The sequence below is a fragment of the Pholis gunnellus genome (genome assembly GCF_910591455.1).
Source record: "Pholis gunnellus genome assembly, chromosome: 5".
NCBI lineage: Eukaryota > Metazoa > Chordata > Actinopteri > Perciformes > Pholidae > Pholis > Pholis gunnellus.
This window is the reverse complement of record NC_136531.1, coordinates 28,076,139-28,092,522: the sequence shown is the minus strand read 5'-3', so window position 1 is coordinate 28,092,522 and position 16,384 is coordinate 28,076,139. Positions and strand designations below refer to the sequence as shown.

General features: G+C 40.0%; 1 protein-coding gene across 1 annotated transcript in view; it reads left to right on the top strand.

Annotated features, from left to right (window-relative positions):
* tenm3 (teneurin transmembrane protein 3) overlaps positions 1–16,384 on the top strand; it is a gene marked incomplete at its 5' end in the record, with an annotated part of 247,755 nt that overhangs the window by 130,350 nt on the left and 101,021 nt on the right. Inside the window, 3 exons of the mRNA XM_079160005.1 lie at positions 5,244–5,417; positions 6,174–6,238; positions 14,360–14,479. Coding sequence (XP_079016131.1) covers positions 5,244–5,417; positions 6,174–6,238; positions 14,360–14,479 — 359 coding nt within the window. The remainder of the gene's footprint in view (positions 1–5,243; positions 5,418–6,173; positions 6,239–14,359; positions 14,480–16,384) is intronic.

Here is a 16,384-nt window from a genome sequence, read left to right as displayed (position 1 = left end):
CATATAAGTCATTCAAACGGACTAGTCACGTGACTAACAACTGACAATGTTTAATTCAGCTGATATCAGTGACAGCTACTTTCTGACTAAACAAGCTTTTACATTTCAGGTGTTTTTTTTGTTTTTTTTGTTAGATTGAGTTTTCTTTTTTATACATAAGCTTGTTAAAATTGCAACGTTTTACATTCCCCAATTGCCCTTTGATCTCCATCAAATCATGCATGTAAGTGTGTGTGCGTGTGTGTATATATGTGTGTCATTTTGTGTCTACGTCTGGCCTCTGTGTCTCGTCCTCTCACTTTGAATGAAAGCACAATGAAATGTGGCTATATTTCATTTACACTTTAATATGGTGATAAATAATGAAGTGGCAGGCATAAAAATGTACCTGTGCACACACACACACACACACACACACACACACACACACACACACACACACACACAGCTCTCTGATACCATGTCAGATAGAGATCACATTTGCAAGAAGTATTTGTAGTTTTCCATTTCAACAAACTTCAACTTAAAATTAAAGCACAAAATCAGGAAGTTTATGTTAAAAGCCACTGGGAGGGGAAGACATAATGTGATGCACATTGCAAGAGATAAAGATTTAAGAGATTTGCTATCCCAATATAAAACCTAATAATGTAACATTAAAGTGTGTGGAAGTGAAAGTGTTTTTGCTCTTCTTCTGAATGGATTTGGCAAGAGTATGATTGACAGATGGGTCATCTGATCACCTGTTTTTTAAAGTGCCCTCCCTTTTCAATACAGTTTCCAATTACTTGCTTCTCAGATGGTTCTGTGTAATAAACCATCTGTCGGGTCACATTACTACTTTTCACCTGTTGATAAAAATACAGCAACATAAGAAATTATAAAAAACCTGGAATGGCCCATCCCTACCATCCATCCATCCATCCTGATTTACACCAGGGACATCAGGGAGATGACATGAACTAGCAGATAAGAAGCAGCAGTGCTGTGAGTCCTGAGGAGCAGTGTTTTACTCATTCACAGCGCTCCACTTAAAGTAAAAAACTAATACTAATGAGTTTTCTCTGACCTTTAACTGCTGATCATCACATCAAGTAGATACTTGTTAACCTCCCAAAGCTTCATGTCAGATTGATAAATTGATAGAATAAAAAATGTGTTTTTAAGTAGCGACCAAAGGCAAAACAGAATAGTATAGTAGTATATGTAAGAAGAGCACTCAGGGATATTGCACTTATTCTTTTTTTTCATTCATGTGGATGTGGAACATGTCCGTAAACTACTGATTTAATGTTGCCTGATTTGACATGATGAACATCGATATAAAGAACAGATCTGATGACATTGCCTCATCATGTCATCCCTGATCCTGTGAAATACAGCATCTCCTCTTGTTGTCTGGGTTTGTTGTTTGCCTGTGTGACTGGATACATTTCATGCTTTTCATTAAATGCTTAACAATATGTTTGTGCTTTAACTGCTGCGGTAGAACTCACACACGAAACACAGTAATGCTCAGTGTCTTTGTCTATTTATTCAGTCTCTTAAACTCCTATCTCTTGCCTGGAGGCAGGTATTAATTGAAGGACCCTTGTTATAATAGGTTATAATTGTTAATCACACTGCCTATTTAGAGAGCAGTCTGATTGTAATTACAGATGCTCATTAGCCAGGGTTCTGTTATTAATTAGACATTTTGACCTTGGTAATTACTGCAGCCATACATGCACAGTGTGCCAGTAATTTTCTTCATGGAAATTCTTCCGTGGGAACGACAGCCTTTTTGCAAATGAAAAAGGAACAGTTTGGCTATCATGTGGGCAGCAGTGTAAATGTTAGCTTCATATAGACCATTGTCACCTGGTTGGCTTGTTTGGGTGATAACACATAAGTGTTTTGAGAGTTTCTTGTTTTGGTGAAAACAGAAAGCATCTTCTCATTGAGAATTAAGGCCTCCAACTCTTATAAACGTCCCTGTTAAAGCAATCAAAACGAATCTCAACCATTTCAGAGTTCCCTGATAAATATTGGCAACGTTGTTGTTGTATTTCACTGTTCATGAGAATTAGTAGTGGATGAATTATAGTTTATAAATTAGTTCTGGACCGGTTGCAGAAGGTGGTTGTGCTTGAGTTAAGAGATGAGACAAAAAGATGCATGTCACAGGCTTCATTAATCAAGTTAATGAGCATAATAAAGCTTTCTCACCTGACTGTGCAAACAGTATGAGAATGCATTGTGACTGACTTATGAGAGTCCCAGCCATTGAGGTCTACACAAAGACAAAACACTGGTTTAAATGGAGTGTCATGGTGTGTCATAGTGGCTTATACCATGTCACTGCAGTGGCCTGCAATATATCTGCCTCACTTTACCCTGTTTTCCATCTGTGTCACCGGCTTAAAGTGTTATTAGCCCTCTAAGTGGCTGTTATCAGTTGTCATCGGGAGCATAGATTTGAGGTGGTATGGCCCCACTCTATCTCTTAATTTGTATGCTGGATCACCACAGGATAGTGGCAGCCAAAATTGTTAGGCTGCAACCTCTAGTGGCCATTTTTATGATTGAAGTAAAGGGGGAAGCCAGGTGACGTAGCATAAAAAGTGACAACGTCAGTGTATGAAGGAGGTCAGGGGAGTGGTTGGGTCAAACAAACTCATGACTGTCACTCAGGAGACCGCTCTTCGTGTCCTGTGTGATATGTTGACTTATTTAAACTTATTCAATTTAAGAGACACAAGAACAAAAAATCCAGACATCCAACCCGATGTCACTTGACACCTGACAAATACCAACGCTTGGTCAGTGCCCTTTTGGTATCTAATACTGACGCACCACACTTTCAACTAGCACCAATGTAAACCCACTTGCTTCAATATTAGTCTGCTCGAGCAACTGACGCATAAAGAGTGAGATACTCCACACAGTGCGGGTCGGAAGGATGGTTGATGGATCAAACAAGGACTGTCCTCCAGGAGGCTGTTTGTGTCCCGTGTCAAACTAAAAGTAATTGATGAAATTTTGTCTTGTTAGTCATTAGACCTGTGAGTTGTTGTTAGTCACGTGAGTAATGTGAATCACATGATTCACTAGTCATGTGACGCGTTTGTCACTTGCTAATCACGTGAGTCGTTAGTCAAGTTAAAGTCAAACTTGCTCTTTTCCTAAATCAAACTAAGTGGTTTTATTGCCTTAACCAGACTTTGTGTGAAGATGGAAGTTTATTTCTAAAAGACACTATGCATGTAACAAGAGGAAATTTACCCTTCATCCCTGACATGTCCAAAACTGATGCTAGAGGGGAACCTAGAGCAACACAGTTTGAAGCTTAAGGCCCCTGCCCAAGGGTCTGTCTCTGAAGAGTTAGGAGTGAGCATTTGTTGGTAAGTAAACCTAAACAGCTGATCTGCTGACAAAATAGGCAAAATGTGTGTTGATTAGACCATTTTTATTGAAGAATAGCAACACTAATGAAGCCCCGCTAACACACAGCATTTCCTATAAATTCTTCACAATAAAAGTCATCCTGTTGGTTCCCTGGTGGAAAGCTCTTAATGTGAAGCAGCAGCAACGATAAATGTTTGGTTTGCATTAACGCTAAAATTACACAACTCAACAGTGAAATACGGCTGATGTATGAAAGTACAAACAGGAACAGTGGCAGGGTTGAAATTAAACTCCAAACCACAGGGATTCAGGTCGAGGCAACAGAAGTCCTGAGAGCTGAACACAGAGACTTTAAAGAACAGAGCTTTCTCTCTAGTCTCCAGAAAACCCACATAAGCCAAACTAACAGCCTCAAACTCAGAACAGATCTGAGAACAGATTATACTAATGAAAAGCAAGGATAGTCTGGTCATCAGTTCTATTGGCTATGAAAAGTCTGTACTCACCAACATGGCTTAGAGACACTTACATAAGTTCATTTAAAATGCCATTATCCTTCAAGACACTTAATAGTCTTGTGCGTCACACACTTGTGTGTCTTGTGCCATGCGCACTTGAAAGAAGTGCAGTTTTTGGAAATGTTTGCTCCTGGAAATGTTCCCAAAAGTATATCAATGTCACAGGTAAGCACTGGTAAACATGATATGGAGTGTAGTCAGTGCCCGCCTGCCCTATACCCTGAATACGCAACTACGTAGGGCCCCACACATCCTTTTTTGAATAACGAAAGTTAGGAGACTTAAAACCAATCAATGGCAGTGGTAGTTCTTATTGTTTATATAGTTGATGAGCAGCACAATGTGTGAGAGAGGTGATGTAAAAATAAAACATGAAGGAAAGCAGAGAAGATGTTATATCAATAACAGCTGCAGGTGGATCGATATTCCATTGGGAGTAGCTGCGCCGCGTTCTGGCGGCCGGAGCTAATCGCGGTCAAAGACAGCCTGTGATTCCAGCAGACGAGTCGCGGCACGTTTCCGAAGCGGCTCTCAGCTCTGCTCCGCTAAAAATACCCATCTAGGCTATTTTTGTGTTGGGGCAATGTAATTGACAATATGTATGAAATACAGACATGAAACAATAATGCGGAGGAATGTATTTTTAAAAACTTAAATGCAGCCACATATATTTGATCCATGTTGTTCATAACTGGGATTTGAATGGTGTTAACTTTGTCTGTAGGCTACAGCACAGTAACAACAATAAAAACATGCTGTCCATAGTGAAGTTTGATGTAATGTTTCAGTGTACATATAGGCTGCTTTGCATGTAACATGAAATCCATCTCCACTTATTGATTGTAGTTAAATATAGTTGTCAAAAGAAAAACTGAAGTTTCTATTAGGTTTTACAGCAATGTATGATGTTATAGTCTGAAACCAAATGTATTCAAAACGCTGTTCAAGCACAGCTCATACATTCAATAATTAATGACAATCTTATTTTTCAGCAAGAACTAAAGATCTCAATAATCTTGAAAGACATGATAATAGAATCCATCATTTGCAATAAAATAGTTCAGCACTTTTAATCTTTGCTTGTTTGTGTGTGTCTCCGAGGGCTTCCTGTTTGTCTAGAGCCGGGCCTGAGTGCAGTTTAGAAGGGATAACCTTATAGAACTCGTGGATAGAGTAGTAATCATACTTCACACAGTTACCTGACGCTAAACTGTGTAAATAAACTGTGTGATAACTGTGTGCTGCAGATCATCGTCAGTGCATATAAACAAAGCCAATGTTCCCTGCTAATGTACCAAAACTAATCTCTCTCCCTCTCTCTCTTCTTCCGCTCTCCAGGCACTTCCTCTTTAAGACAGGTACAGGCTCCACCCCCCTCTTCTCCACGGCAACTCCTGGCTACACCATGGCAACCGGCTCAGTGTACTCCCCGCCCACCAGGCCGCTGCCGAGGAACACCCTGTCCCGCTCTGCGTTCAAGTTCAAAAAATCCTCCAAATACTGCTCATGGAGGTAAGATGGAAGAAACTATCAGAAGGTCTTGGAGAGGAGTTGTCAGTGGAAGTGGTGCTGGCCTTCTCTTCTGTGCAACTCATTTTGGTATACATTAGAATTCCCTACAGATAACATTGGCTGGGACAGACAACTACTTTCCAGTCACAAAAGAAGTTGAAAACAAAATGAATTGCTACCAGATTTGATAAAGTTTTCAAGTTGACCAATTGCCGGCCAGCTGGCATCTAATTGGGTTCAAGACTTTGCAAACAAGAGCATCCAGGGTGTTGTTGTTGTAATTGTTTGTATAACTGTTAAATCAATATGAAATATACAATTTTACATGGTTTTCTGGCTAATAATAACTGGCTGTTTTCCTGTGTCCAACTGTACTTTTGTACAATATTACATGTACTATTACATTTGCAAATTTCCCCCACTACTAAAATGTCTTTCTGCTAATGTTAGCTAAGACCAGTTATTGTGTAGTTCTGGCATGTTGCTGAACAGCATCATGGGATGGGGGCCTGGGTTGTCAGAGTGTAGCACTTTAGTGAGCACTGGCTATTCCAGGAACAGATGACAACAAATAAAGTCGTTTACAGATAGAGTGTATTGTGAAAGTTGATCATACATCCAAAATTAAGCAATTGCGAAGATGCAGCAGTGAATCTAGAAAATGTGTCTTATATTATGGAGGTTATTTCAGACAAAACCGATACTGATGAAGGTGACAGCAACACAACAACCATCTTTTTGTTTTGTTTCCCTCAGGTGTACAGCCCTCAGTGCAGTAGGACTATCTGTACTGCTCTCTGTCCTGCTCTGTTATTGCATAGGTAAAACCACACACACACACACACACACACACACACACACACACACACACACACACACACACACACACACACACACACACACACACACACACACACACACACACACACACACACACACACACACACACACACACACACACACACACCTTTTTTCTGTTTGTCTCCCTCTTTCACACACAGACACACGCTAATCAGTGCTGTGGATACATGCACACACATTAGTCTGAAAGGTTTAGTTTGGCCCAGGTGCAAGATGACAGATGGGACTTTTATTTCGGCTTTGTCCAAAGTTAATCCCACTTCTTCTCTCCTCCAATCTTGTCCAGCTCCCTTGCCTCTCTAGCTCTCTCTGTATCAGCCGTTCTTGTACTGTTGTTGCTGCATGTGTTGGTTTCCACTCTGTGGTATGAGCCCATCAGATAAGCAGACTGCCAGGGTTTTCCTTTCTCCAGGCCTTCTTCCTCCCCCTCCCTCTCCACCATGTTCCAGGATGTGCTATAGGTGATATGTAGGCTAATATGTCAGGCAGATTTCACGGTAAATTGTAGCTGGAATACTCTTTGGAAATATGGTTTTGATAATACAGTGAGCCGTGATGAATTGTTGGCAAGCTGGACCGTCAGATTTTCAACATCACTACATCAGAGTCAATAAATGGTTCACATGATCATTTCTCCTTCATATTTCTATTTAAATGTAGCCACAATAAAATATTGATTTAAAGACCTAAATTCTTCTCTTTATCAGAAAAACTCTGCAGAACAGTGATGACAGACAAATATGTAGTTTGTCAAATTGTAGGAATGCTTTGTTCACTTTCCCTCAGGGTGCTGATGAAAGGCAGGAATCTTCTCAGAGTAATAACTCAAAGAGTTTATTGTCGGGTTTATTTAGGTTTAGAGCTGACAAAGCCAGTGCTGAAATGTGTTATTCTTACATATTTAATATTTGTCACAATTATTATTTTTTCTTTTTGTGCAAAACATCCCCTTAAACAGAACATGTTGTGATATCCACACTCAATTTAAGAGTGTGCCACTGAAGTCATGCAACTCTTCAACCTTGCCGGACTCACTGGAAGCGTCCGGCTAACAGCTAAACAGGAATTGGCATTTGCATAAAAGTAGTGAAAGTATGACCAAAAATTTTAATCACGGTATATTTTAAGATTCTGGCGGTTTCACGGTATATCACGGTATTTTTTTTTTCCCATGACTGTGTTTTTATATAGGTTTATAGTGGCTTATTCTACTGTCAGGAGTACATAGAATATACAACATTTTAATGTCATCATGTCTAAAGGCTTTGCTTACTATAGGGTTTGCTCGTTTGCTCGTATAAAGTTGGGATAGCGGTTTGAAGTATTTTCGCCCCGGTAAGACGTACCTTGAATCCAGTGTTATATTCATTGCTCTGAGCCCGTCTTTCTCGACTGTCTGTAGCGGGACCATGTCCTTGCATAGCTGGATCGTTATTGCGTTCGTAATGTCGCTCCACCGCTTGTTTTCTGCTGAGGTGCTGGAGTAAGTTGCTCGTGTTACTACCAGCAGCAACAACAGTGGCTCGACAAACTTTGTAATATATAGTCTTTTGGACGTCGTACTTTTTAAAACCAAAACACTTCCAAACAGCAGAGACAGCTCCTCTCCTGGGCACAGACTCTATTGGTGCATCTACGGTCTGTCTTTGTTCATCCTGCATCGCTCTGTTCTGTTCTTTAATGTAGCGTTACTGTAGCGACGGAGCCTCTCCCAGCTGTTAACAGACTGTTGTGCTACCGGGCTCCACCACTACTCCTCTTCAACAGTCTGGTAGAATAAATAGTTCACATGCAAAGCGCATGGAAATAGACCAGCTGCTGCATGCATGCACCTTTAGCAACACATATGCAAATATAAAAGGATGATCCAGAATTGCTGTTTTCTTTCCTAGTCATTGAGTTTATGTGCTAACAGGCAGAAGAACTGTGTTAACAAACAAACATACAGACACACATAAAGCTTCCCCTGTTACGAACTCAGCCAAGGTGTGCCCCATAAAACAAGGTCCGGCATCGAACCAATCCTCAGCGGCTATGAGACCTGTTACACTCCCACTCAGTAATCCCATTACCATGAATGTCTCTTTGTGACTCCCACTGGGGTGTGCTGAGTTTTAATGATTCTGTAAAATCCATTAATTCAAGTCTTTTCTGGTCCCGTACATCTCACACAAAGATGACTTTCTTCAACCACACTGGTCTAAAACCAGTTCATCTGATTATTCCCATCAGCGTGAGTCCAAATAAGTTTGCAATAGATTTTGCATGCAGGCCCAAGCTTTATTGCCATGGGTCTAGTATCCTTTTGGTAGCTAAAGCCTAATGCTTTGTAATAATTAGCAGAGACTGATTTTAATCTCTTGTGATTCTGCCAGGACAGTAGTTTGCGAAACAACAAGGACACAATGTCACACGTTGCTCAGCATTTATGTCCAAAACATAGCTCAAAGACATGTTTATAAATCAGTTCATTTAAATGATGGAAGTGGTTCTTATGTTTAGCCTATTATCTCTTTAATTCTTCTGTGTGCTAGATGTCAGCTATAATTTACTTGTAATTTCTTATAGAAAATGCACTGTTTTTAGCTGCCTTCTATATCATATCATTTCACCTGTACACACAAAGAGCTGCAGGGAAATACCTGGACATTTAGTTAGCGATACCACTTGTTTCAGAGTCAGCTGATATGCCTGAAGAATTCCCCTTACTGCGGATTATTAAATTGTGTCTGTTGTCTAATACATACTTTATCCTCAAAAGTAAAGGCTGTCTAATGAAGCAAGGGGTTAAATAGTATCAATTATTTACATCATATTAATGAATAATGTATATGATGAGAACATATTAGAAATGTAAAATAAAATGTTTGAAATGATGTGCACACCTACTTGCAGTAGCTGTTTCCACTCACTGAGATTCATTAGACCTCTGCTCAGGTTGAAGTTGTTTCCATTCAGCATTAGATTTTTTGAAGTTCCTTATCTTCTGTATGTTTCATTCTACACAAGCAATAAATCCTTCTATAGTATAATCAACACAACATATAAACTGCTCTTTCATTTAGGCCAGGCCAAAGGGTTCTGATGAACTGATGCATGAATGGATATGAATAACGTATCTTTGTTTAGCTATTGAATCGTAAAAACCTTCAGTATCTATTATAACTTGAAACTTCAAGCATGTAATATAATCATCATGACAGGACATCAACAGGCCTGGTGTGAACATTCACAGAACTCAAAACCTGGTTGTTAACATGTTAACTGTTCCTGCTTCAGCTTCCAGACCGTGATTGGGCAGCACAGGGGAGATGTTGTCTGTTGTTTGCTCATGTCAGGTGGAGCATAGCGCAGTGTGTGTGCAGGTGAAGCCCACGTTGCCAGGTGTTTCCCACCCTCTGGCTGGTTAGATTGTGTAGCATTAAAAATACAAACTTTCTTTCTTTTAATCGCAGCTTTTGCAACTTGAAAATTGCATTCTGTCACATCGCAATGTCGATTTCAATTAGATTAATTGTTCAGCTCTAGTTAAGATATGGGTCGGGTTAAGCGACATGACACTGCGGGTATGTGAGATTTTTAACCGAAGAGAGCGTCGTAGAAATCCGCAATTATTCCTTATTAGTAATGTGTTCGTCTGCTAAGTAGGTACGTCTGGAAGTTAAAATGGCGTTTCTCCGTTCATCTGAGCCAACATGGTGGTCAGAATGCCGGTGGCGAATCATACAGGGGGCTTGGGGCTTGGGGGCTGACCGCTGCACGGTTTTGGAGTTTTATTGGCTGAAAATTCTGTCAATCACTTCATGGAACACATGAGTGTGTTCGTTTTGAGCACCTGGTTGTAACGAGTGGTGTCATGACAAGATCCGCCTGGCAGAGCCTGAGCAAGCGCTCCAGACAAACAGACAGAGACATCCAGGAGAGATATGACTGGTCAAAATGGGTCAAAATGGGTCAAAATGGGTCAGAATGATGCCAAACAGCTCTGTTATGATAGATTGTACAATATGAGTGATAAATAAAGTGAAATATAGTGAAATATATAATTATAAAGTATATACAAGTAAAATGGAACAGCTACAAATTCTGGTTAGAAAATGAGAATTTGGCATGTTTTTTTTAGATAAACACCTATAACTGGGGTTTGCTTCACTTTATTTACACCAAATCTTTTTGTGAGGCACCTGCACCCTTTGTGCTATGAATTGGGAATGTTTTTAGGCTAGCCAGGGCCTCATTTAATAAATTACAGTGCTTTTTCTTCAGACGAACTTGGGAATTTTCCCTGTTTGCCGTGTTTGCTGTTCAGCTACTATTAACCAGTAACATATACACAATATTTACTCATCTCATCAAATCTCACAATCCCTAGTGTTATTCAAGCATCAACATTTTTAAAATAGACCTTGTAGTTACAGAATTGTAGTCTCTTTTGTATGGGTTACAATTTTCGAGAAAAGGCCTAAAAAAAGGCTCAGGGTCCAAAAGTTAAATCACTTGGTTAAGTTTAAGGAAGACATCGATGTCACAGTAAATAAAAAGCAAACACTAATTACAGGTCTGTGTCTGGTTGCCAACTTCAGTTTCTTGCATGGAAGTCAGACAAGCTATATAGCCATCCAGCTCCCCGCCGTAGTTTCAGCCTCACTACCTAAAGTCATAATACTTCCTGCTCTGGCATTCAGCGTGGCAGTGGACATAAATCGTGTGGTGCAGAATCATCCAATATGGATGCACTTCCTCGGGATACTGGACTCGAATAACTTTTCACTTTCCATGTAACAAATCAGAATGATAAAGGTGCAACAAAATACAGAGTGGACTGATCACAGCAAGAAATGGACTGTTGTAACTAATGGCTGCAATCCATTTCTGTGTTCTCTGCTATTAGGCATACTTACTCACTGGACTTAAAGGGGACATATATTGAAAAACTCCTGTTAATTGTGCGCATACATTTGGGTATCTGGAGTGCCTACCAACCCACAAACTGTGAAATAAGACAATCCAGTCAGTTTTTTGTGGGTTGCCTGGATTTGAAAAAAAAGCCATGTGATTCAACAAGCCATTCAGATTTGACTCCCCTTCCTCTGTCACATGCAGGCTCATTAGAATATGCTGCCCAGAACTATCTTTGCAGGGGTGCACCATATTTTTCTTGCAAGCCAATCAGAGCTGATTGGGCTTGATTTGGATGGTACCTTAAAGAGACAGGTGCTAAAACAGAGCGTTCCAGACAGAGGGTTAATATAGGTACATTCAGAAAGACAGTCTGAGGAAAATGATGTGTTCTTTGAACATTAAAGCACATAAACATGTTCTGGTAGAAACCCACAATACAAGTAGGAACCTGAAAATGAGCATGATATGTCCCCTTTAAATGGGATGGAGCTGATATTAATGCTCATAGTTACCCCTGTGATTTTCCTCCTATGTCAAGTCAAAATGCCTTCTGTGATAAAGGTCTACTAAGGACAGTCTGAGCACTCAGACACAGTCCTGAGATGAAGTCTAATCAGAGAACATAAGTGGAAACAGTGGGTGGACTACGGCTGTGATGGGAGCATTTCTTCTTCTGTCAGCATTTCTATAGTTGTTTCACATTCTTCAGGGCATGAGTCATTTTCAACAGCTACACCTGTGAATACAGCACTATTACTAAAACATAAGAACAAGCAAAACTGTTTCCGCTGGTATGTCCTTACACTTCTTTTCATTAAAAGGGGTGAATCAGGCCGCTGCAGTCTGTCTGTGTGTGTCAGATCATCAGGGCTGAACTGGGATCAGTTTGCAAAGACTGACCGTGAGCGCTAGGTTGTTGATTCCAGTCCTTCTTTGAACACAGTGGGATAGTTTGTCTTCCATCGATCCAAGTACTTCTGCTGCTGCAGGGATTTTTTAGGATGGTATCCAGCACTGACGTCTCTTCACAGCTTGAAATCACAAATCAGTTCATATTTAAAAAGAATAGGAAATATTGGGTAGTTGATATACCTAATCACCTTAGTTCTAGCGTTGTTGTATGTATAGTAGATGCCAAATTACCATGACGTTCATGTACCCTAACTTCCTTAAATCCACCACTAAATTTCTCTGAAATGTTCTTTTAATTCCTAAAATTTCCTAAAAAGGTTCCTTTAGAGGGAGCCAGTCTTGTATGACTGGTAACCATGGCCATTAATCCTCACACACACACACACACACACACACACACACAGGCTCCTGTCGATTAGCCAGCACTCTCCCATGACCCTTTGCTCCTGTCCTCACCAGGAGGGGTTGTGGATAACGTGCTGGCACAGCACGGCTCTAATTTAATGAGGCATCGAATGAGGCATTGAGGTGTAGTTGTGTGTGCGGAATTAGTGTGTGTGTGTGTGTGTGAGTGTGCGAGTTGGTCTTCTCTCTCTAAATGTTCCCAAGTTGAATCAGTAATTGGTCCTTGACACGGCTCTGTCTAATATCTGCTGTGTGAGGAATCCAGTCCAGGCTCCTCATGTGTTTGTCCATGTTTAACCAGCACAAACAGGTTAGTGCTTCTTATCATGTCATACGCTGTCATGGGACATGGGCCACCTCACACGCTCAACAACTAACTTCTCTCAACGTAAAATAACTAGGGACTACAGGCAATGTAGATTAAATGCCTTGATTATCTCCAGGTTGTCATAGAATGCCTACATGTTTTAACTTACAAAGAACTCAACTGCACAAAATACCAATGAATGAAATACATTTTGCCGTACACACACTCAACATGATATGAGGTTTGTTTTCAATCATTTCTCTCTTAAAGTTGATCAAATATTAACATTCTGCACACCTTGTAGGTTACATGTATTCTTTTAAAGCAGTTTTTGCAAATCACGTTCCCGTTTCTGGAGAACATTTTGTTGTCACGGTTAAAGTTATACAAACTGAATTTGAGGCGTAATTTCTAAATGATGTATAGAGCATGAGCAGACTTGAGCACATTTATGCCCCCCCATCAATGTTTAATTCCTCAGTAGTCTTTCCTCTAGCGCCACCCTCAGGGCAAGCTTTCCACAGGTCCTTAAATACTGAACACTTGACTTGACATATTGTAGACCTGCCTGACTCCAGCAAAATGAGACTGGAAACAATGAATGTGCTGTGTAATAAAGATACGTCAGTGTAAACTCAGACAACATCCTACATTATTACATTGTGGTGTCTAATTTTGTTGGATTGACAAGGCAAAGCAGAAAACGGAATTCCCCCTCTGCCGCTTCAGTTTATAAAATGCCCCTTCGGGTCTGCACCTTTTCATTGGACAGTCAGCACAGCTGAGCAGACAGCATGCAGAATATAGGAGTGACGTTTAGGAGGGAGGTGTGATGGTGAATAGAAATGGACTCACCGGTGTGGCTGCTTCTCTTCTGTTAGGTTTGCACCAATTTGACTGTTTTTTGGCCTCTGAAAAATCTGGTTACATCTCAATTGAGATGCAGGGAGGAGGAGGGAGATAGCTAGTGAGCAGATGATTTACGAGCCAAGGGCGGGCGTGCACACACACACACACACACACAGATAGAGAGAGCAAGAGAGGAAACATGTAGGTGGTAGAGGTTAGCTGCTGGAGGCGTCCTTTGATGCTAACACACTCCATTGTATCTTTCCCTGGGTACTGGTGTATGTGGAGAGAATGAGGGAAATTGGTTGGAGTGGTTGTGTGTGGCACTATTTTAGTTTTTACTGTGGCTTCAGTGTGTGTGTGTGTGTGTGTGTGTGTGGTGCCCATTTCATTTTTGCATCTAGCCTGAGAGCATTTTTGTTGTTATTCATGTTTCCAAAAACATACTGCTCAGTACGCTTAACACAGCCAGCACCCACGCACACACACACATATATATAAATATATATATATATATGTTCATTCTTCTTTTGTCTGTTAGTGACTCAGGCAGATGTGTTTCTATTGTTTTCCTCTTTTATCTTCCCTTTACCTGTCCTCTCTTTCCATCTCCTCTCCTCTTCTTTTCTATCTTCTTTTTAATTGTCCACCCTGTATTGACCTACCTGTTTCCCTCTTGTGTCCTCTTCTGCCTCCTCATCTCTAGCGATGCACCTGTTTGGTCTAAACTGGCAGCTTCAGGAGAATGAGGGATATGGAGCGTTTGAAAACGGAGGAGGGGAAAGAGATACAACTCCCAACACCTTTATGGTGTCTACAGACAATGGTGAGTTAAACACTTTTTTGAATCCTTTCTTCTGACAAGAAAAGCAACAAAAAGTGTGAGAAAAGTTGTTGAGGATGATGTTTGCTCCAGTGACAGTTTTTCTACAGTTTGTGACGCAGTAAGGAGAAGGCCACTTAGCCTCAAACAGAAATCGTTGTACCTGAGGGAAAGCTCTGCCTGCTGTATTAAATGTTACATATCCTCATATTGCAGCACTGCAGACAACCCCTTGTCTTTTGATAATTAAATCCATATGCAACTAATATGCAATTGTGGTTTATGTTCAGTGCCAATGCAGGAAGTAGTGTGCTGCAGATTTAAGAGTGCAGAGGTCACGGAGATGGATAGTGTTTGACTGTGATAGTGGAGGCTGCGTTAGTAGAAGATCCATTTAGTATGAACATATGTGCAAAATGCATTGGCAGGGAACATCTTGCAGTTAATGTATGTTGTCTGACATATAGATTTAAAAAAACATGGTGTAAGTGGCATTATGTTTCCTCCAGAAGGGGTTTTACATAATCTGTGTATTTGAATGTAATTCTTAGTCGAAATGGTTGCCAGTAAACAGTCCCTCCCTCCATCCTGTCAGGTAATTTGAACATAATGAACACATCCTTTCACAGTATAGCCTGCAGTGTTTACCTGGTGTTACCATCTGCCGGTCTTCGCACACTACTCTGACTTTCTTTGAGACGTGAGCTTCTGTTAGTCGTTCTCAGATCAAAAGGAATAGTGAAAAGTAGCATGGAAGTGACATACCCAGCCATTTCCAGTCAAGCTGATTTTCTAGCATCAAATTGAAGTTTTAGTTCATCGTCACTTTAACTAACGTATCCTCATACAATGGTTCATATGGTATCTTTAAAAAAGTATTTTTATGTCCAGCAACACAAGCGATCAGTGCTCCTAACCACAACTTGGTTAGGTTTAGGAAAATATTGTAGTTTTGGGTAAAAATAAGTATGGAAGTGGCTCTAATTACACATAGAAGTTACGTAACAAATAAATCAACGTTTACTTACTACTGCTTACAGCGGTCTCCTGGGTTACTGTCCAGTGTTTGTTTGACCCTTCGTTCATCCTCACCTCTTCAATACATGGACTGCCAGTTCTGATTCATAATTACATGGGTAATATATGAATTATAGTGTATCACTTTTCATATAGGTATAGCTGTGAACAGTACATGAAAACAGCTTGCTTTAAAAGTGATTGGATGTGTCCAACTTTTATTGAACATCTTGTAGCAACAGCAAAATGTTTTGATGTACACAGAACCTTCTAAAATGTACTATAGTACTCCTGTTCATTCTGAAATATATTTGTAAAATAATGTTTTTTCCAATAGTACATAACTTGACCATTACACAATGGACAAACAGTAATAATAAAATAAATAATTAATGTAGAAAAAAAAATGTGAAAGGATTTTCTTGGTTTAAATGGCTTCTCTCTTCAATTTTCAATTCAATATAAAAGAGCTTTAGCAAGCGTGAAATACAAACGTACATACAATAAGTGAATATCTACTAAACACTGCAACATTTAAGACATGTATTCCGTATGATCTATCTATCTATCTCTCTCTCTCTCACACACTTTACAATTATTTTCATTATTGTCTATGTAAGCTAATCTATTGAAACATGTTCCATTGGGAATGGGTTTTATTTATATACTATTACATGACAAAGAAATGTCTTTCAGTACCAGTTACATATTAGACTTGGAAATATCCTAAGTCACCAGGATTTACCATGGGGATGTTCTGGGGAACATCCAGTTTTTTAATGGGGGAACAACAGACCTCGACATAATGAAGTCCCCTTATTAACAGATGGATCCACCCCTACTAATCCTGCTCTACTTATGCATCATACATCAATCAAAGTATCAACTGAA